The following is a 21,740-nucleotide window of genomic DNA, read 5'->3' on the forward strand; positions in this document are numbered from 1 at the left end:
TACCTCGTATACTGTCTTTGAGGCATTGGACAAACTTTTCCGCCCTTATAGCTTCCGTGGCGACCAACTCCGGGGCAAAACGGGATAAGGTGTCAAACTCTTGGTCATACTCCTCCACTGACATGTGTCCCTACCTCAGCTCCAAGAACTCCCTCTGCTTATTGTACCTCAGGTTGGCAAAGAAGTACTTCGCATAAAAGCACTCCTTGAACTGCTCCCAAGTCACTGGATCCTCTCCTACACCCAAAATCCTTTCTGTCGTCTGCCATCAGATCTGAGCCTTGTCGGTAAGCATAAAAACGGCACACTGCACCTTCTGATCTTCTGGGCATTTCATATAACGAAAAATCGTTTCAATCGAGAATATCCATAATTCTGCGTTGGTAGGGTCCTTTAGTGACCCATTGAAGGTGTTGGGTTGTACTTCCTGAAATCTCGCAAATGCTTGGCCTCCATCGAAAGGCCTGACATGCTTTGGTTCTAGATCATGTTTTAAGTTTGGACTTGCGACACCTGATCCTGTGGTGGTGGTGTCTGATGGAACTGGGCAAATTGGGTCAGTCATTCATCCAACATGTCCTTCACCTTACCCAACACAGCTGATGTAACTGCCTCCCCAATTGTGGCTTCCCAATCAGTAACCTCTGCTGGATCGACGAGGGTGAGCTGCGTTTGTGGTGGTGTGGCCGTGTACTGAGCTCTACTTCGTGTTCGGGTTCGCGGCCACCCTGACCCTGAGGGGTCCCTAGGCGGTAAGAAATCCTCAGGTACCGGAGGGTCTTAAACTTGTGCATCTTGAACTTGTGGATCCTCATCATGAGGATCCTGATCATGAACTGACGGATTCTGCTCTTCGGGAACGCGCCCCCTTCCGGTAACCCTATGACCTGTCTCTTATACACATCTAGATGTGTATAAGAGACAGCTAGTGTCAACGACACTAGCTAAGATACTCCAGGTACCCTGGTTAAGCAACCTCTGAGCTTTCATGGCAGAAATCACTTTGGGCAGGACCACGGTCCCCGCCCCTTTAAATTTAAAGCTGGCTCCTGTGGGAAGGTTAAAGATCACCTCCTTGCGAGAGCAGTCTATACTGGTATGTTAGCAGCTAGCCAATCCATGCACAAAATCACATCAAAATCCCGCATTTCCAAGACTACTAAAGTCACATCCAGGGTATGACTCGCTACTTCAATCTGACATGCTTTTATCTTCTCCTTTGTTAACATAATTTCTCCAGACAGAGTGGAAACCGACAACACATAGTGTAAAGGCTCTAGTTCTAACATGACATGCTTAACAAACAACGACGATATAAACGAATAGGATGAACCCAAATCAAACAATACTAGCGCAAAATGCTCCAAGATTGGGAGCGTACCTGTCACAACAGTGCCTGCTTTCTCGACCTCTTGCCGGATGGTAGAGTAAACACAACCTTGNACGAACCATTTTCCTGACAGTTATTCGCAACCACCCCTTAGCTACTTTCCTTACTAGCACAAAACACATCAATTGCAATCATAAATGCTATTAACTCGGGTGCATATTATTCTAAATACTTTTCATAAAGGACATAACTGGCGACGACGAAGAATCCATTTTGCCAAAGAAACAATCTGGACTTACATAATAAGTCAGTCTACAGAACCAAAACACGGGTTCTAATACCAACTGTAACAACCCCACTTTCTAAGACTACTAAAAAAGGGATCACTACTGCATGCATGCATAAATATTCTCATTGAAGAAAATAAAGTAAATTAAAGAAAATAATCATAATCTTGAACTGCATTAAGTATATAAGAAAATGTTCTGACATATCTCAAAATCTTAAATCATACAACCCGAGCATCTTTTTTAACAAGAAAAAAAATCATATAAAAAGAATTAAATTAAATTATAATAAAACCATGAATAAAATAAAATTAAAAAAACAAAAAGAAAAAAACAAAACATGCGAAATTATAAAGGGTCAAATGCGGAAGCAAATTTTGGTTCCTTTGGCACTGTCACAGATTTCTCTTGTCAGTCACCCAATGTCCTTGCCCTTACCTAAAAAAGAATAAAGATAAAGGTTAAGTATAAAATACTCAGTAAGTGATCCCATTACGGGGATCAGACTATGCATCCATGAGCAAAGAAAGAATAGCCCATGGCTCATATAGCTACATCGGTTTTTGATGATGAAAGGAAAACCAAAAGACGTACTATCTCCGTCAAACATGATAATAACATGAACGTGAACTCGTCGACTTATGCATGTCTAGCGGCCCGTAGGCACACTGTCAAACATAATAATAACATGAACGTGAATCAATCAACTCACGCATGTCTAGCGGCCCGTAGGCACACCGTCAAACATGATAATAACATGAACGTTAACCTGTCGATTCACGCATGTCTAGCGGCCCGTAGGCACACCGTCAAAACATGAAACATGAAAATAAAATTAACATGAACGTAAACTTGTCGGCTCACGCATGTCTAACGGCCCGTAGGCATACCAGTCAAACATGATAATAACATGAACGTTAACCTATCAATTCACACATGTCTAGCGGCCCGTAGACACACCGTCAAACATAATAATAATATGTGTCAAGGCGAGACAATAAACTGCTCTACTGGTCTATTCATGCATCACATACATAATATCAATACTGATTAGAAATTTTAACATGTTCATATTACTTGTAACTGCCATGTAATTAGCAAAACATAATGTCAAACAAATTCATGCTCCAGAGTTCACCAAGTAACTTGATAGGTCTAATTTAGGTCGCCTGAGACATAATCACAAGTTTAATTTAGCAACTATGGCCTAGGAAGTGAGTCAAGATTAAGTAAATCCTCGGTGTCCAAGTCTGAAGGATAACCAACCAACTTACACAAAACTTACCCAAACTAAAACTCTCCGATGAAAAGAATGGTATTTTCTTTGATAGCAACGCCCCGAAATCTTAAAAAAAAAATCCAAATCCTGAAAGTTGACACAATGGAACAACTAGAATTGTTTCCAACACCGAGAGACACTTAAAAAAAACTCAAACACGAACCTTGCCCAAAATAATCCAATTCTTACCCAATCTAAAAAAAAAACAAAGGCGACGAACGGTGGTAGATGCAAAACTATACGACGGGTCTGACAATGACGAAGCTGGCGGCGGTTGGAACTCACCGCGGCAGCTGAAAGGTGAACGGTGAGGTGATGGCGACGACTAGGGCTGGAAGGAAAGAAGAAGAGGGGGGGGGGGGGGGGGCTGCGCGTGGGTTGAGGAGAGAGAAAAAAAATTCACTTTTTTTCTTTTCTCTTTTCTTTAACCTTTTCCATAAATATATATAACCAAATTAAACTCTTTCCTTTTTCCTTTCAAAAAAACAAATTCCTTAATTATATCCCAAAATATATATACTAATATATATATTTTCCTTTTCTTTATAAAAAAAAAGAATCGAATAAACACATTTAATTATCTCCATAGATAATCAAATCTCCCAAATACAAGCCAAAATAAAACTCAATTAATTCTAAATAATTAAATCATATTTTAGCTTAGTCAAAAACATAAATCTCATATAATTTATCTAAGTAGCCAACATAAAAAAAAAAAAAAAAAAAAAAAAAAAAAACTTATTTACAAAATAAATCAAGATGTTATCCATACTATTTCCAGACATTGTTTTTTCATGCACAATCAAACATAGTCATTTTTTATTCTCAGTATAGGAAACATAGTCATCCTTGATTCCTAGTATAGGAAATATTCATAGAAATGAACACATGTGGAAGAAACTTTAACACCATAGTCTCACTGATACTACCTCTCAGTTAATTTGCAAATGTTTAACACGGCTTTTTACCTTGAAAGTCAACACATGATCATATCAGCTGGCCTCAAGAGTCCTTGAAACATCCATTTTGAGGGGGAGCAAGACCTCCACTTCCACCATAATCACATCAGATCGGACACCAATGTCAACATGATATCGATTCAGATGGTAGTACATTCCGGAGGTCCCTGCAGCCATACTCCCAACATTTGGCATTAACAATTTGGAAATGATAGCAATGCCAGAGTATGAAGCACCTGCAGCAACAGAGTGAGCTTGACCACTTGTTCCAGCCCCACTATGCATTATCAGAAGACCTGTTTTGCAGTATAAAGCAAAATCCTCACAGTTGTTTCTACGCACATCAAACTTTCCAAATCCAGTTAGAAGAAGATATATTGCTCTGTGAAGAACCATATTTGACAAGTCGGATTTTGCGGTGGTGCAAGTGCCGCCTCTCACCCTTGAAAGGAAAAAAAATAAGAAACTCCATAATCATAGCGGTAAACGGATCCATTTTCGAGGATGCAATCCAGACAAGAAAGGACTACACCACTTCCCGACAGCCGGATTCCAGTGGAGGATGGTGTGGATGTTTGGGCAGGATGATGGAGTGATGGACCATGAACAACAGATACTCGAAGATACGGCAGTTTTTGAGTTTATCTCAGGTGTAAAATGAATCCCTGATGTCCACCTGCGAATATTCCTGCATAGAGAAACCATTGGAACAATATGCAAAAGATTAAATTATAAGAAATACTCTTGAACTTTGTCATATGTTTAAAAATACTTATATACTTTTAGAAGTTGCAACATTACCTAAACTAACATAAATGTTTCAAAAATACCGTTAGAGTAGAAATTCTATAGGATTTTGAACGAAAATTGAGATATGAAACAGTGTAGCAATCACCATATCATTTTTGATCTACACAGTTTTAAATCTCAATTTTGTTCAAAATTCTAAAGGACTTCTACTCTAAGATTAGTTTTGAATCATTTATAAAAGTTGTGGGATAATATTGTAACTTTTGAAAGTATTAAGGTATTTTTTAAACAAATGGTGATGTGCAAGGGATGTGCCTTCGACCTAGGGACAAATTCTTCGAATTTTTCCAACTCACGTGTTGAACTTAGGAAAAAAAAATGGTCGACTTAAAAAAGTTTTGGATCCGATCATTTTAATACAGTTAAATGGCATGTTGAAACGGATTACTTGAAATAACATTTTTTCCACAAAATGCTGAAGAAAATGTTGAACTATGAGCACTTAAAAAGTGATTTATTCACATTTTATTTCAACAGAAATGCTATGACGAGTGGATTACAGGGCTTGGAAATTGTTTTCCTCATGAAGAATATCGAAATTAGGAGGGAGAAAGTGAAGTACCGTGATGAGAGTAAGCAAAGGCAGCTCTGTAGGTGTAAATGTGGTCACCTGGCTTGATCTTGCTTTTGTTCACTCGATTACTCAAGATACCCATCTGCACTCTCCGCCTATCTGGGTTTAATTCTTCCAATCGCCACTGTTACTGTCAGTAATGCAGCTCACTACCACCCAACAGTCACCATAGCAAAGACCGACTGAATTTATGACCTTTTTATACAAAAATAAAGAAAGCACTCGCAGAATAAACAGAAGGGTGTTGTATGGTTGGCCGGTCGGTCCCAAACCAAGTTCCAACACCGCATTTTCCCCCTCATAAAAGCACCAACCTTTCATATTCCCCCACTTTCCCACCAATGATCTTCTCTTTCTGCTCTCTCCCTCATAAAAGCACTATTCTAGATCTATGTTCCTTTCTCTCTTACAAACTTTCATATTCTCCCTTTCACGTCCACGCTTTTCTCTCCTCACAAAGAAGCACCCTTCCACATTACCCCTTCTCCCCCTAGGTATTCTCTTTTATTGAAGTCCAGAGAAGCTTCCTGGAGATTAAACTAGGAAGCAAATCCCGGACAGCATATCCACCTAGTAAGCCCAAGTGTAACAGTTTCATATCAATTTATGTAATAAAGGGGAAAAAACAGTACCAATGAAGAAAGCAAAAATTTGCACCAAGATTTCTTCATTGGGGGATTAAACCCAATAACACACATCAAGCAGCAAGTTGTTGTTCTCTGTATTTCCCAAACATGTTCAACATGGGAGCAGTTGAATATAAATAAGAATAATAAATTAACAATAATAGAATATGCAACTTTATGATGCCTCTACAATAACTAGCTCTATAAAGATATGTTCCAATTGTAGACTTTTACTTCGAAGTTTTTATCATTTTCGAGCTTGTTTCTCAATTCCATGGCTAAGACTGAACTTTTAACCAGTAATAAAGCAAAGCCCCCGCCACCAGCACCCACTAGTTTGTAGCCACAACAGTAAGGATCTGCAAATGCAAAGAGCTTATCGACAAACTCATTGCTGCAGAAAGGATCTAGTTCCTGATGCAATCGCCAAGTCTCGGTCATTATCTCCCCCAACTCATCAACATCACAATTCATGAGTGATTCTCTCCCGATCTTTGCTAGAGTGGCTAAGCGCTTTATGCTGGATATGAGAAGGTTATCGCGTCTCAGATATCGTGTCACCACCTTGTGAAGGACTTGATGTGCAAGTCGAACCTGCATATGAGCTAAAGAATATAAGCCCGGAAGAAAAGATTTACTAAATAAGATATTAGATTATACGATGGTTGAGGCACCTATCCCCTCGACCAAGATTGTATGATGGTATTGCAAAGTTTTTCAAAAATGTAATCTTTTGAAAGATTAAGACACCCAAGAAGATGTTGCATAATATAAACAGGAGTGACCCAAAAGAGTAAACCATTAGCATCAGCAAAAACTGAAAAGTGAAGAAGTCAAGTTTACAATCCATTCTTAATAAGAAACAAGAGAAGTAAAAATCACAAGAATGAAAAGGCAACTTTTAATCTCCAAAAGGTAAGATCAATATCAATTTCAGAGGAATCCATGCATCCCTTGCACACATATTACATGTTCGAACATTCATTTTTATAAAAGAAGCATATAGTTTCCAAACACGATACCAAAGGTCAATTCAGGAGAAGTGAGAAAGTTTTGGATGCTTACCTGACCAGTAAATACTACAAGCAAACGGTTCTGCAACTCCGAGACCAATTGAGGTGATGGTAACAAGGGGATAACTTGAAGACGTAGTGGGATTCCAGGAAAACTTGTGGTAAACTTGATGCCCGGGTACAAACCTCCAATTTGATCCTGCCAGCCACCTCCAGTCCCCATAAGCTGCTCTAGTACCAATACAAGTCTAGCAACATTTTCATTGCTTTCATCTCCCTCAGTTATCTGAAGAAGACCCTTGACCACAGCAGCAGCTAAGATGCTAGAAGTTCCCAGACCACTACCACGAGGCACATTTGCCCATGTTTTGATTTTCAAACCAACAACAGTTAGAATATGATCGTGAATAATGCCAGTCACAAGCAACGCAGATTTGACAAGCCGAAATGGATCATCACTATCAAATGGAGTGGTAATCGAGTTAAGGTCTTCAATATGTAACTCATTACCAGCATCATCACTGAACAAAACTCCAGAAGTTTTCGTTGTTTCTATACAGGTCCCAACAGGAAGAGAACCTTCCAAATTAATTGCCATGTTCAACACGCAACCAGGGCGCTCTAAGCTCCATGGAGGAGTGTCACTCCAACCACCAACAAAATCCACACGTACAGGTAAATTAACAGTTACCCTTTTATGGTGGATTAATTCGTCTATTCCATTATCAGAACGACTATTACCATGTCCCAGTTTATCATTGTCAGGCTTGTCCAAGAGATCTAAATATTTAAAAAAGAAAAAAAAAAAAAAAGAAGTGGTTATACAGTAGGAAAAAATATATATGTTATGTCAGCCAACGTAGTGTAAAGTTCGGATTAATAACTATTTTGACAAGATACAAGATTGAGAAACAGGAAAATATTTATGGCAGGGAAAAAAAACATGGAAAGAGAGACACTTTGTTCATTTCATGTCATCACATCTTATTTGCTGCATTATCAGTGTATTTCTTTCCATTATTCTCTATTAATGCATCAGTCCTTTCAAACGGTGATGAATGCCATATTTACCTTTAAAGCCATATCTTACTGCTGAAGCAGTTTCATCAGCAACAGCTGCCCAAACTTCCCGTTCCAACTCACATGCTGCTGTCTCCTCACTGCATGCTCTCAGGAGATCAACGTGCACCTGGTACACTCGGCTCTTTGGAACAATGTTAATGTTCTGGTTGTGAAGTTCGGGGCACATATCTAGAAAATCCTTGCAAGTTTCTAATCCCAAAACTTCTTTCTGCTTTATTTCTTCACATAGTTGGGACAAATTACGTCCAAGCATGCCAAAGTTGATACAAGCTTTAGCAATTCCAGCAGCCAGTTCTGCTTGGTGATTCCTTGATCCGGTACACATTTTAAGAAAATTGATAGACTTGTGCAATTCCTCCAAACTAACTCGATGAGAACTTTTCCACAACGGAAGCAAGTGCTCCATTTTTCTGTCACTCAATCCCATCAGCCACATAGCCAAAGTAAGCATCTCAAAATAGGAAAGAACCGGGAATATTCTTGCATTCCATAAGCACTTCTCCTGAGTTCGAGCTGTAGGCCACAGATCCCTTTCTTCAATACTCAAATCTTGCAAAACCTTCTTCCAAGGCTTCCCACAAAATGTCCCACCCTTAGAGACTGAAATTTTTGGGTTATCATGAAGTCCACAATATACTATGACTCTTTCAGTATAACCAACTAATGGAACCTCCCAAAGACAATGGCGATCTGGAAGCATAAACCTAAAAGCACCTCCTGGTAACTGGTTGTTAGTTTCTGAGATGTTAACACTAACAACTATACATTGGGAACCAATCTGTACTCCAACAGAAATGGAAGAATCATAAATGAGAGAGTCTTCTCCAACAGATACTTCAGGCCCAATTTTACTGGAAAGGATAACAACAGATGCTGCAATATCAGATGAAGTCGTAGCCGGGATAGAACACAAGTGTCTTCGTCCAATAAGTTCCGACTCATCCCCACTTAGGTGATCCAAAACTTCACTCGAGGTACCAAAATGTAAGAACAATAAGTCATCTGCAAATTAATAACAGTACAAGAATAACTTTAACTAGAAAAATAGAAAAGCAAAGGCAAAAAGAGTATATAATAAACTTCAGTTGCAAAGATGTTATTTGACATACAAGCACAATAGCTAAACATCTTCTGCCTTCCCAACCTACGAATCAATTCTTCACCAAAAGGACGTGGCTGCAACCACTCATGTTTGGCAGGTACCCAAGCTGCTACCAGATCTTCATATAAGCTAATCTACATATACATAGAAAAGGTTTATTTAATACATGAAGCATACCATTCCTAAAGTACTAACACATTAAGTTCGCTGCGGACAATATTAATGGTGTGTTATCAGAGGCCATTTTTCCCTCTTCATCATTAGTGTCAATCTTTTCTATAATTATATATATAACATATTCACTAATGAAGAGAAAAGGCATAAAGATTTATGAAAGCAAGATGATGTTGTATCTACTTACCGACTCAAGAATCAGAAACAGGCAAAAACAATTTCTACTCACAATCCAATGAAAAAGATCAAGCTTGATGAAATTTTTAACACATGATAAATGAAAACAGACAACTTCACTCTTTCATATTAGTGTTGATTGGCTTGGAAAGTATAATCATCCAAATAAATGTATAGCAATCATTAAATCGTGGATGCAATGATTTTGAGTAAAAGTAATAAATAATTGTGTATAAGAATTGAGGAGTCGACAAAAAGGTGTTGCCATGTTGAAACAACAGCCATGTATCATCATATAGTGAAATAAATAATATCCAGTTGAAGAACACAACCCTGTAGCTGAATTTCCATCACAGAGTTAAATGGTTAAAATACTGTTTCATTTTGAATATTAACCAGATTCCTGACCTCGTGCATTTCTGTTAAGAAAGGCAAAATAAAAATAAATGAATAAAAGAATTGACTATTAATTTTTCCTAGAGTGACAAACTAATAGTCACTCTCTTTTCCTCTCTCTTCCCTTTTCACCCTCTCCTCTTCTCCCACCTCTTTTCTCTAAAGGAGGAAGCCACTAAATTCAAAGGAAAAGAAGAGACGGGGGATCTTGTACTGTCAACAAAGAGTTCTAATCGATGTGTTAATAAAGTTGGAGTCTACATAGCCATAGTGTCAACTGCGCAAGAATAAACTTAAGAGTAAGTGGATGAATGGGATATTTAACAAAAGAATTTTCAGACTTAAAATTTGTAAACTCTAAGGATGACCTAAATCCAAATATAATATTGTAATAGAATATTATATTATTCAAATGTTGAAGGGTCAGAATTAACAGAAAAGTAGTTTTTCATCTACACAAAATCCAAATATAATACTGAAAAAGAATTAGATCCATATATGATATGATCCTAAATTGAAAGATGTGAATGTAATCTTACTACTTCTACTATTTTATTACTCATGCAAAGTTAAAATTAGAAACAAAATATTAGTAGCTTGCCTCCTTTCCACACTTTAGTAGATCTGAAATCATAGGTTGGCATGAACATGCAAGCAAAACTAGCTCGACCCATCCTTTACCTCTAACTGCTATTATTCCAGTGTCAAGTAGGGTTCTACCATCAGTTAGAACTGCATCATTCTTGGTGAGTTCGTCAACACTAGGTTTCTGCAAGAGATTATCAACTAGACTTAGAGTGTAACCTCTGCCAGGTGTCTCATTTTTAGATGCCACAATAACACCATGGTTGGAAGCAATATCAATGGTGATAGGAACAGTTATTATGCAAGAGGCGTCCTCTGGAAGAACCAAAGTGGATGCATCAAAACAAGGTAGAACATCGCCAGTCATTGTAAGTATTCCTCCTGCAGTGACCTCAACCAATCAGCCCCATCGAACAAAAATTGGAAGGAAGAAAATCAGTAATTGATCATCTTTATTTTAAAAAAAATATAAGAATATGGAACTTTCAATAAGATGTCATACATGTTCTTTAACATATTTATGCTTCTATTAATTAGATGAAAGCAACCAACACATGCATGCACATGGGTTTATATTTTCTGATCGGAGACAATTTTCATTAAAAAAAGATGACAGTATACAGAAAATGACTAGTAAAAAAAAAATACCATTTTACATAATCAACACATGCACGCACAACGGTTTATATTTTCTGATAGGAGACAATTTTCATTAAAAAAAGATGACGGTATACAGAAAATGACTAGGTATAAAAAATTACCATTTTACATAATCCTCTTGCAATTCTAATAGAAGAAGATATATTCCTCTGCATGATACCCACCAAAAGCCCCTTAATATATTATCCTATTTCTTTCTAACCAAAAAAAATCCCCAAAATATGAAGCCACAAAACCTTAATTTTCTTTTTTGAAAGGGTGGCTCTAAGTAACAACTTTAAAATAGTTTCATGCACTTTAACTAATCTTACAAGACAACCTATCTAACCCTTTAACATCTGGATGTCAAGGAAATTCGCACTTCATTAAATCCGATGTAGGTGACCACTATGAATTGAACTCATTCCTTATAAGTCCTTTATTATACTCGACCCATGACTCTTAATGACCACTAGGCCAATCCATGATGGTTCCCTAAGTAGCAACCTGAACCACTTGTCTTCTTCCTTCTCTATTGAAAGTCAAATGCACATTGAAATAATTCAACAAGTCTTCAAAACTTAAAAAAGAGAACACAAAAGGAAAAAACGGCCAGTAATCCTCCTGGTACCTATGGCATTTACCAAATATTCTCATGGCAGGAATGTCTATAAAGTTATGCAGCAGACAAAACGATCATGAGACTAAAACGGGCTGGAAAGAGAAGAGGAGAAAACCTTCATTTTTAAACGCGTGTCTTGCACATGAAGCAATGGCGAGAATGTGGTCAAAAAGCAAAGGAACCGGGCCATCAGGGTCATCTGCTGCCAGATACGGTAGTGGCAAGAACACTTTCCCCATGGGATTAGCCCATGGGACTCTTTTGGAGTCCCCACCAGCATGAAGCAATAGTATATGTTTTTTCGATAGGAAGCTAGCAAGCTGTGAGAGAGGAACTCCATTGTTATTGTTTGACGAGTTAGGCAGCAGATCAGACTCAGCACATCCATTGCCTATAGTATCCACCTATAACATGATCGATAATACGATATACCCAAAAACAAAATGATGTCAACAAAATGCATTCTTCAATCCACTAACCTTAAACTAAAATAAAAACCAATATAGAAAACAGCATTCTCATATATCCTTCAATGCAGCTAAAAACAGGATTAACATTGAAATCGGAACTTCTAGTAATTTTAATTCACGCAATCCCATATCATGTCGCCAATGAAGGGGAAGTAAGAATTAGAGAAGCACCACCACCAAAGCAATGGCGAGGCTCAAACACGTGATCTCGAATGAGCTGAAATGAAACTTACCTCAGGGTTAGGAACAAGGCCGAGGCTGTGATAATGCTTAGCAAGGGCGTGAATAGCATTGAGAGTAGCGGCTCCAGAGCCAACCCGCTGGCCATTGGGGTCAGCCACGGCGAGGGTAATTGTCGAGTGAGCAATTCGGCCAATACGCTTCGCCCGATTGAGCTGCCACTCGTAAAGCTGAGCTTGGTCAGGGCTAGCAGCGGTGAGAACAATTGCATCCCAAGTAGGAACTCTGGAGGGATGGCGCACAGAGAGACGTAAATGGTACCATGATTTTCTTAGGATTGAGTGAAGAAGATCGGCCTTCTTCTTTCTGGTTCTGGTCACTCTGGATTCCATCATCGTCTTCCTAAGAATTGGGAAGACACCTCAAGAGCTTTGTGAAGTGTTGAAATGGATGACGGTGGATTTGGAGGAAATTAAGAACACGCCGACGGCAGCAGCGATCTAATTGTGGCTGACCGGTGGACCATCGGGACCCTCTCACTATAAATGGCTATTGTCGCCGGATCTTCTGCTGTCAACTTCTCGGTCCATTTTAACTGTTTTTCTATTTTGTCCTAGGTTGGTCAATTTTTTTTCCCTTTTTTTTTTTTTTTGGTTTTATCCAATTAATTCTGATATTTTGGCCGCCGTTCCTCCATTTTTGTTAGGTTAAAAGTCCTTTTTAGTCCTAAATTTTGATAGAGGTAACCATTTAGTAAGAAACTTTCAATTTATTTACTTTTAATTTTATACTAATTTAGTCCCTCAATTTTGAAGTAGGTATAAATAAAAGAGAAAAATATATTTTAAGTACTTAAATTTTAAATTTACTATCTATTTCGAGGTTCTAAAATGTCAAACTTAAGTTTTGAGTTTTATTTCAACTTATTTCATAAATTTCAAAAAGTAACCCAACAAATATTTAGGTGCATCTCACCCATCTTTGTGCATCTCACCAAATTGTCCAATCATAATTTGACATATGACAAATTCTTCTTATTTCTTTTTTGAAATATTTTAATAATTTTTTTTGTATGAGTGATGAGAGTGTGATGCATAAAAATGAGTACTATTTGGGATGCACCAAAGTATTACTCAAGTTACACTTTTAGTTAAAATTTGGTCTTTATGTTTTAATATTCATATTTTAGCTTCGATTTTTAACTAAATACTCAATTTCAATTTTGACTTTAATAATTATGAAGTGACTAAAAGTTTAGTTTTAATATTGATGAAAAGATTGTGAGCTTAATTCATTATAATTCTTTTAAATTAATTAATAGACATTAACATCAAAAGTTAGAAGTATGTATTTAGTTAAAAAAAAAAAAAAAATTAAAGTCAAAAGTGTAAATCTTAAAACGTATGGATCGAATAGAAACAAAAAGTAAATCTTATAGTTAAAATTATAACATTTTGAAACCTAAATTGAAATCAAAGTCGTAGTTTAAAGACTAAAAGTGTAATATTTTGGAATTTATGGAACAAAAGAAAACTAAACCCAAGATAAAAGATAAAATGTGTTGTCATATATATTTAAATGTACTAGAAAATATTAACTTGTGTGAAAATTATATTGTAATATTTTTATATTTAAATGTTAATCTAAACCATTTTTTTATTCTGGATACGTTCTTTTTGGTTGAAAAAAACTCGATGACAAAATTCAATGAAATATCACCATTTCAATATGTTGCAAACTATTAATTTTTTCAAAGATATTTTAAAAATAAAATAGCGTTGGTATATTTTCAAACTATGAAATTATCGTACGCCTTTTATTATTACTTTATTAGAAAAAATCATTATATAAAATTACTTGTATTAAACATACAAATTAACATTAACTAATCTTATAGTAAATATAAATTTTAATGAGTTACAAAATATTAATAATAAAGTTATTGATATATTATTGAGCATTTATTTAAAGAAAAAAATCTCGAATCATTATAAAAGGAAAAAATGTGCAATTACATCTTCATAAGTTCATAACCATGAGTATCAATACATCTAAAGTTTTCATTTCTTGATATTTTTCAACAAAAGTTTTGTGAATGATACTTCTTTGAACCTCCAATTATTTTGGAATAGTTTCTGAAGTTTTTAGAGAATGTTGTATTTTTCTTATTATTCAAAATGACTCAATAATGAATAATTATAATACAAGAGAAATTCCAACTAGGGAAATTAATTTAAAAAAAGAAAGTACAACTAATATAATATTATGATGGACGAGACTCTTTGCTAAGTTGATTGTTGCTTGACTGTCACAAAGTATTTTGAACGAACTTTGAGTTTCTGTCATTAGTTCTTCCAAAAGCTTCTAAATCCACATCCCTCCACAAATTTTCAATGCTAGAGCTCAATATTCAACCTCTGCATTACTTCTGGCTTCAACTGGCTGTTTTTTGTTTCTGCAGGTGACTAAGTTGCCCCATACATAAGAGCAACATCCAGATCTTCGATCAGTTAGTTCTCCGTTGGGCAGAGAATCTTTGTCTCCCACAACCTCTAACCAAACAAATAATATCTGTAAATTCACAGACCCATTATTTATACTACTAAGTAGCACGAGTGGCAACTACGAGGTCAAACCACAAAGAGACTAAGAATTAAAACTCTCTTAAGCTTAATTGACTATGGAAAGTAGTAAAAATAGGGGATTTGGTTGTTTGGATATAATAAAATAACATGCATGAAATTAAATTGCAAAGGAAAAATGTAATTTAGGATTGGAGTCTATTTAATTTCTAGAGTAAGAGGGAGAATTATATGCAATTTCTATCATGGAGTTCATTAATCATACAATTCATTCTATGCATGCACAACTACTAAATCAATTCGATTTAAATAGTCTCTATAAAGACCAACAACTAATTAAAACCAAATCAATCAAGCGTCTTAGCATTACTTAAGGTTGGAAAGTCATTCCTTAATTAAACTATATGCCTTTAATTCTATTGGGTTCAATAGTGTCCATATAGAAATAAAATTCATATGCATGAAGATTGAGGATTCAATTGTGTTGACTAATTGATTGGACAACCTTATTCAATTAATCAAATTGTTCTTTGAACCTAGGCTGAATATGCATTACAAAGATTCTAGTCCAACCTATAAATCAAAGCATTCACATTCAATCCTATGTTACCGGAGTAAACTCATGCATAAACAAACATAAGGAAACATGTGAGCTTGAAATTAATTAGCAAAAATATGCAATTGTGATAGGGTCGTCAATCCAACACATTAACGCAAATCTAAATTAGATCAAGATTCAAAGAAAATATAGAATTGAAGAATATTAAATCCAATTAAAGAAGTCTCAAGAAATTGAACATAGAAACCTCTTACTAAAAGAAATTAGATAGGAATTACCTCATAAATTCATGGACAAATTCAAGAAGAAGATCCACAATTACAACCTAAAATAAAATAAAAATCTAATCTATTAATGTTGAAAAGTTAAAGAAAAAGGAAGAGAACTAAGTCTCTCCTCGACCTCTATCAAATTCTGCATAGAAATTAACACTAGAATGAAGAAAAAAAATATGTATAGAAACAAGCACAACATTGTGACACTGATGATAACGTTGCAACGCTCTTGTCAATCCAGTCCTCGAGTGTCGAGGTGGCGTTGCAACTTTTGTATGATGCTGCGTTGTGCGCGCGTGCTTGTGGCACTCCGTCAATCTTCACAACGTTGCAACACTGCCCTGCATTCATGCATTCTACCTTACAGTGTTGCACGGGAGTGTTGCATAAGGTCTGCAATGCTCCAATCGATGGCACAATTGTAATTTTTGGGTCTTTTTCCTATTCGGTGCATCCAATATCCAAATTAGCACATTTTTAGCTTGTTTTTCTTCCAAATGGTTTCTTTACCTCTCGAGATGAATTTACATACAAAATAAGATAATTAAACATTAAAAATTCATTTACGAGCCTTAATTAAGTTAAGAAATATAGCTCTTTTTTTATAGCTATCACTCTCCAACCCAACTAGCATCAATATAAAGTTCTACCATTCTATTTAATGATTTTTTAAATAATAGTCCATGACCTGGAGTACTTTTCAAGTATCTTAAAATACTGTTAACAGCTTTAAAATGATGCTCATTTAGACTATTCATGTGCTTGACTAACAATACTCACAAAATATGATATGTCTGGTCTGGTATGTGACAAGTAAATTAACTTTCCCACAACCCTTTGATACATGCCCTTGTCAACTAGGCTAATCCCTTCAATTTGGTCTTGGTCTAAATTTGGATCCATAGGTGTTTCAGTATGTCTATAACCCAGATTTTCAGTTACCTTTAGCAAGTCTCGGATATATTTTCGTTCAGAGATGACAATGCCATCTTTAGGTCTCACCACCTCCATTTCTACAAAATACCTCAAACTTCCCAAGTTTTAATTTCAAACTCAATTGTAAGCATTTTTTTTTAAAAAAAATTAAGGATCTCCTATAGATCATTTTCAGCGATGATGATGATGTTGGGTTGAAATCCCAAGCGCAGGGAAAAAAAATTCAGACAATTTTCAAATTCTAATGAGGAAATAAAATTTAAAATCCCTTGATTTCGTTGACGACTCTGGAAAGCTTCACCAACTTTTGAATCTACAATCACCATCAAAATGGTTTCAAAAGTATTCTCTTAGGGATAGTGAGATAGAAGGAGGTGGGATTGGAGGGAATTTTCTATAGAGAAAGGGGAGGAAGTTAGTAGGATCTCTCTCCCACTCCGTAAAACTCCCCATGTTGAAGAGTTGATTATAACAAGTTTATTTTAAATTCATTATTTGTTTAACCAATAAATTAAATCAAATTAGATTTATTTAATCAAATAACAATAAATTCATTTAATTTAATTTTAAAAATTAAATTAAATCAAATTTTAATTTATTAAAATAAATTAAATAATAATTAAATATCTCATATTTAATTAAATATGTATTAAAATCATATTCTAATACATCCCTCTCTGTTTTAATTCAATTAATATAATTCAGTCACATTTAATTAAATTTAATTAAATAAAATAATAATTAATTCTCCAATTAATTAATCATTGAATTAATTATCACATATTTAACTTAACCGTATAATTGAATTATATTAAATTATGTTTTCTCTCATATTACCTATAGTTTTGATGCATCTAATATACATTAGTTTTACTTTTAACCTATAGTTTTAATATGAACTCTATTCATATTAAATTTAATATTTGAACTCCTTCAAATATTTAATTTTCCCAAAAATTAATTTTTGAATCAAATTCAAAATAAATTTATATTATAAAGTTTAATTAAAATATAAACTTTATATTATTATGTATCACCATATATTATATTCTTTCCCTTAGTAAATTTGAACATTTCAAATTACCTCAATACTCTTTATGAGCTACTAGTGGGACTTAATGGACCTACAAATTAGAAGCTCCAACAATATGAGATTAATTGACTAAACTCATTAACCAAGTTAATCAATATTCGTTAACTATGGGTACACTCCACTATAGACCCAAAATTGCACTTTTTTCACTGCAAATAAGTTTCTCTGTCCACGGATATTAACCAATGACAGCAAGTTAGTCCTTCACAGCCTGCTCGTAACACCACTGGGTCAAATTACCGTTTTACCCCTTGGGTTACCTCTACATCCTTAAGTACTAATGCTTCTATAATAAACACCCTGCTTGTGGTCCAACCATCAAACAGAAATCCCTCTCGGGCCAGTGAGAGGGTAAGGCACTTTGTTCAAGTTTCGGAAACACCACTTAAGAGAACACTCATTTACTTACCCTTAAATTCAGGAAGGAGTGAATTCCATATCGTGAAATTATGTTCCCAGCTCTCCTCTTAGTCTTGTCCCCAAAATGGTAGGCTTATTGAGTCGACAAACTGGCCTCTCTCATCCATACAAATCAAAGAGAAATCCCTTGTGAATAGAAGTCCATAATCCACTCAGGATTGAGTCTAAATTGTCTAGGTTATCCTAGTGAAATAACAACCTAACTAGTCAACAAAGTTACATCTAGAGGTTACTATTTCGTGGTCCGGTCTTATGCAAACTCATTGCATAGGATACCACCACTCACATGTCCCCTAAAAAAATACATTAGATCATTGCATTTGTATCAAATACAAAGTGAGTCGTATCCATAGTGTCACCAAGATTAGGTACCCAACCTCATTCATATACTATAGGTCGTTTAAGTTGTATCTTGAACACTGATCCCCGTATATCTCCACATATTATTCAAGACTCATACAACAGTCTAGGATGTTAGTTTATTGGATTAGGTTTATTTAGGCAAGATAAATACAAGATAAACAATAACTATTTATTATAATAAACATTAATAACACTTTATTAATGATCGGTCAAATGTTACATTTACTATCTAGAGTTTTAGAGCATAAAACCCAACAGATGTCATCTACATATACAATCAGGATTGTAATTTTTGTTTTTTGAAAATTTCACAAATAGAGTATGGTTGGCTTGACATTGATGATAACCACTTTTAATTATAACTTTGGAAAATCTATCAAACTAACCACAAGGAGATTGTTTTAATCTGTATAAAAACTTTCTTAACTTGCATACCAAGTCTCCGTTAGACTCATTTTCAATTCCAGAAGGACCCTGCGTATAAACTTCTTCTTGGAGATCATCATTCTAAAGGGATTGTTGACATCAAGTTGATGAAGGGGCCAATCTTGATTTACTACTAAAAGTAAAAGGACGCGAATGGTGTTTAATTTAGCAACATGAGCAAAAGTCTTCTGATAATCGATACCATATGATTAAGTGAAGCTTTTAGCCACAAGTCTTGCTTTGAATCTTTCAACTTGTCATCTGACTTATATTAACTTTGAAAATTCATTTGTAGTCAATAGGATTCTTTCCAGGAGGAATGTTGTGAGATTCCATGTTCCATTACTTTCAAGATCTTTAATTTCCTCACGTATAGCCTTTTTCCACTTAGGATCCTTAAGTGAGTCTTGGATATTGTGTAGAATTTGAATATTGTCCAACTGAAGGCTTTATACAACGAATTTAAATTTTCATATGCCACATATTTTTCAACTGGATGACTAGTACAACTTCTAACACATTTCCGTTGAGCAACTGTTAGCGATGGATCATCAATCAAAGGCACTATAGAAGTGATGTTCTTATAAGTGAAATTCAAAGAAGATGTGTCTGGTTTAGTGTTGGGTTTTATGTCCTAAAACTCGCAGTTTGTAAAATGATAAACATTGTCTATAATCAATATAATTATTATTGATTTCATAAATTGTATGAAAGTCTAAATCCAATAAACTAAGACCCACGACTATTGTATGAGTACTTGAACTTTATGTGGAGATATAAGAGTGGATAAGGTTCAAGTAAATAGTCAAAATGATTTATGGTACATGAATGAGGTTGGGTACCTTATTCTGGTAACACCATTGGATGCGGTCTACTTTGTAGTTGTTACAAAGAGTTGTAAAGTGCTACATATGATGTGATCCTAATTCGTACATGTTATGACATGAGGAATGGGGGTATCCTACGCAATGAGTTTGCATAAGATCAGGACCAAGAAATAAGTCACTCTTACTTTATAATGCTATTTACTATTTAAGACTGACTATTTCACCTAGATGACCTAGGTAACTCGATCTTAATCTTGAGCTAACTATGAACTCCTGTTTATTCGGGATTGTCCTTAGATTTGCATAGGTGAGGGTTGGTTCAATAGCGCTGGCTCAATAAGACTCCCATTTCAGGGGGTAAGACCGGATAGATAGCTGGGGATGGGTGCAAGACAGAGTTTACGCCTACCAGATTTAGGGATAGGAGAAAGGTTGTTCTCTCAAGTACTGAATCCAGATCTTGAACAAGGGGCCCCAACCTCTCACTGGGTTGAGAGAGTTTGGTTTAGTTATTGGATCACAAACTGGTTGTTTATTAGAGGATCAGTAAAGACTTGAGGAATAAGACGTAATCTCAGAAGTAAAATAAATATTTGACCCAGCCGTTATTACGAACAACCTGTGAAGGACCGACTTGCTGATTATGGTTAAATCATGTGGACATAATATATCTACAGTAAGGGAAGTTCAACTATGGCTTTAGTGGAGTGACCCATTAGTTAACAAATGGGGATTAATATGGTCTAATGAGTTTAGTCAATTAATCTCGGATCGTTGGAGCCCATGATTCGTAGGTCCGCGAGATCCTACTACTAGCTCGTAACGGACTAGCTCTAGAATAATGTGATAAGTTAATTTGAAACGTCAAATTAGAATTAAGGAAATTAGTAATTATATGAGATATAATTACATGTTTAATTTGAGAATTAAACGAAATAGGAGAATTTATATATTTAAATATGATTTAAATATATAAAAATGGATATGTGTTAAAATTAATATAATATTTAATATTAAATTAATTAAGTTTTATTTAATAATTAATTTATGAAATTGGTTTTAATTTTTCAATTTTAAAATCAAAATTTGATTTTATGATATAATTGAAAAAGAAAAAAAAAACACTAAAATGGAAAAAGAAGTTTTTCCATTATTCATCTTTCAAGCAGCTCACGCAAAAGCTTTCTTGTTTGCCTTGTCTTCTCCAAGCATGAGCTGTAACTCATGCAACTCTTTCCTTCGCATATTGAGCTGCAATATAATGAAGAGATTGGAGTGAAAATCGAACATGCAATCTATAGAGAATTTTAGAGAAAATTCGGTTTGAAGAAAAGGTTCTTCATCAAGATTGCCGCTGTGAACTTTTCTTCTTAATCCCTTGATTCAAGCATGTTTTGCGTCCCACAAGTCAATCTAGAGCACCAAGAGAATAGTGAGGAAGATCTTGAGATAGTCTGCAATAAGATTTAGAGAAGATAGCAGCTGGAGAAGGAGCTTTGAAGAAGTTCTACAAGAGGTATGTCTTGAAACTCACTTGTTTTCTACAAGAGCATGCTTTATATTTTGCCAAAATTAGTGAATTTGAGTGTTTAAATGATTCTTGTGCTTCCGTTGTTGCTGATACAATCCTACATTCAGGTAGTTGACATTCAAAGTCTTGTAAGGTAGCCCCTTTCTTTCTCGAGTAAACAATAGGAGTTCAACTTTATGAGACTAAAGGTTCAAAAACTTGTAAGACTTCAAGTTCAGAAGCAATAAGTGGGACTGACACCAAATTAGGTAACTCATTAATGAGCTAAGATTTTGGATATAATGTGAGTGGGAGGTATTGAACTGTTGGGGGTGGTGCCTTAAATCTTGTAGGATCATGTAGTTTGTAACCGTGTTGTACAAAATTTTATTTATTTAATACAATATGAGATGTTTTATTTGACATTTAGTAGTATTAAACCC

At 35.3% G+C, this 21,740-nt stretch overlaps 1 protein-coding gene and 1 pseudogene across 1 annotated transcript; both read right to left on the minus strand.

Annotated features, from left to right (window-relative positions):
• Nucleotides 1-3,668: 3,668 nt before the first annotated feature.
• LOC120075831 lies at nucleotides 3,669-4,493 on the minus strand (annotated as a pseudogene).
• Nucleotides 4,494-5,997: 1,504 nt separating this feature from the next.
• LOC120083429 (bifunctional fucokinase/fucose pyrophosphorylase) lies at nucleotides 5,998-12,911 on the minus strand. Its single transcript, XM_039039195.1, has 7 exons — nucleotides 12,360-12,911; nucleotides 11,772-12,060; nucleotides 10,412-10,776; nucleotides 9,071-9,197; nucleotides 7,950-8,963; nucleotides 6,931-7,658; nucleotides 5,998-6,459 (listed from the first exon to the last, which is right to left on the minus strand). The coding sequence occupies exons 1-7, from the start codon at nucleotides 12,699-12,701 to the stop codon at nucleotides 6,067-6,069; spliced, it is 3,258 nt and encodes a 1,085-aa protein (XP_038895123.1). The 5' UTR covers nucleotides 12,702-12,911; the 3' UTR covers nucleotides 5,998-6,066.
• Between the last annotated feature and the right edge of the window lie 8,829 nt (nucleotides 12,912-21,740).

The sequence above is a fragment of the Benincasa hispida genome, chromosome 1 (genome assembly GCF_009727055.1).
Source record: "Benincasa hispida cultivar B227 chromosome 1, ASM972705v1, whole genome shotgun sequence".
Classification (NCBI taxonomy): Eukaryota; Viridiplantae; Streptophyta; class Magnoliopsida; order Cucurbitales; family Cucurbitaceae; genus Benincasa; species Benincasa hispida.

Coding starts and splice junctions, on each gene's coding strand:
- LOC120083429 (XM_039039195.1), bottom strand. CDS start 12,701: ATGATGGAATCCAGAGTGACCAGAACCAGAAAGAAGAAGGCCGATCTT. Junction 8,964..9,070: donor GATGTTTAGCTATTGTGCTT/GTATGTCAAATA, acceptor ATTAATTTGCAG/ATGACTTATTGTTCTTACAT. Junction 7,659..7,949: donor AGTAAGATATGGCTTTAAAG/GTAAATATGGCA, acceptor TTAAATATTTAG/ATCTCTTGGACAAGCCTGAC.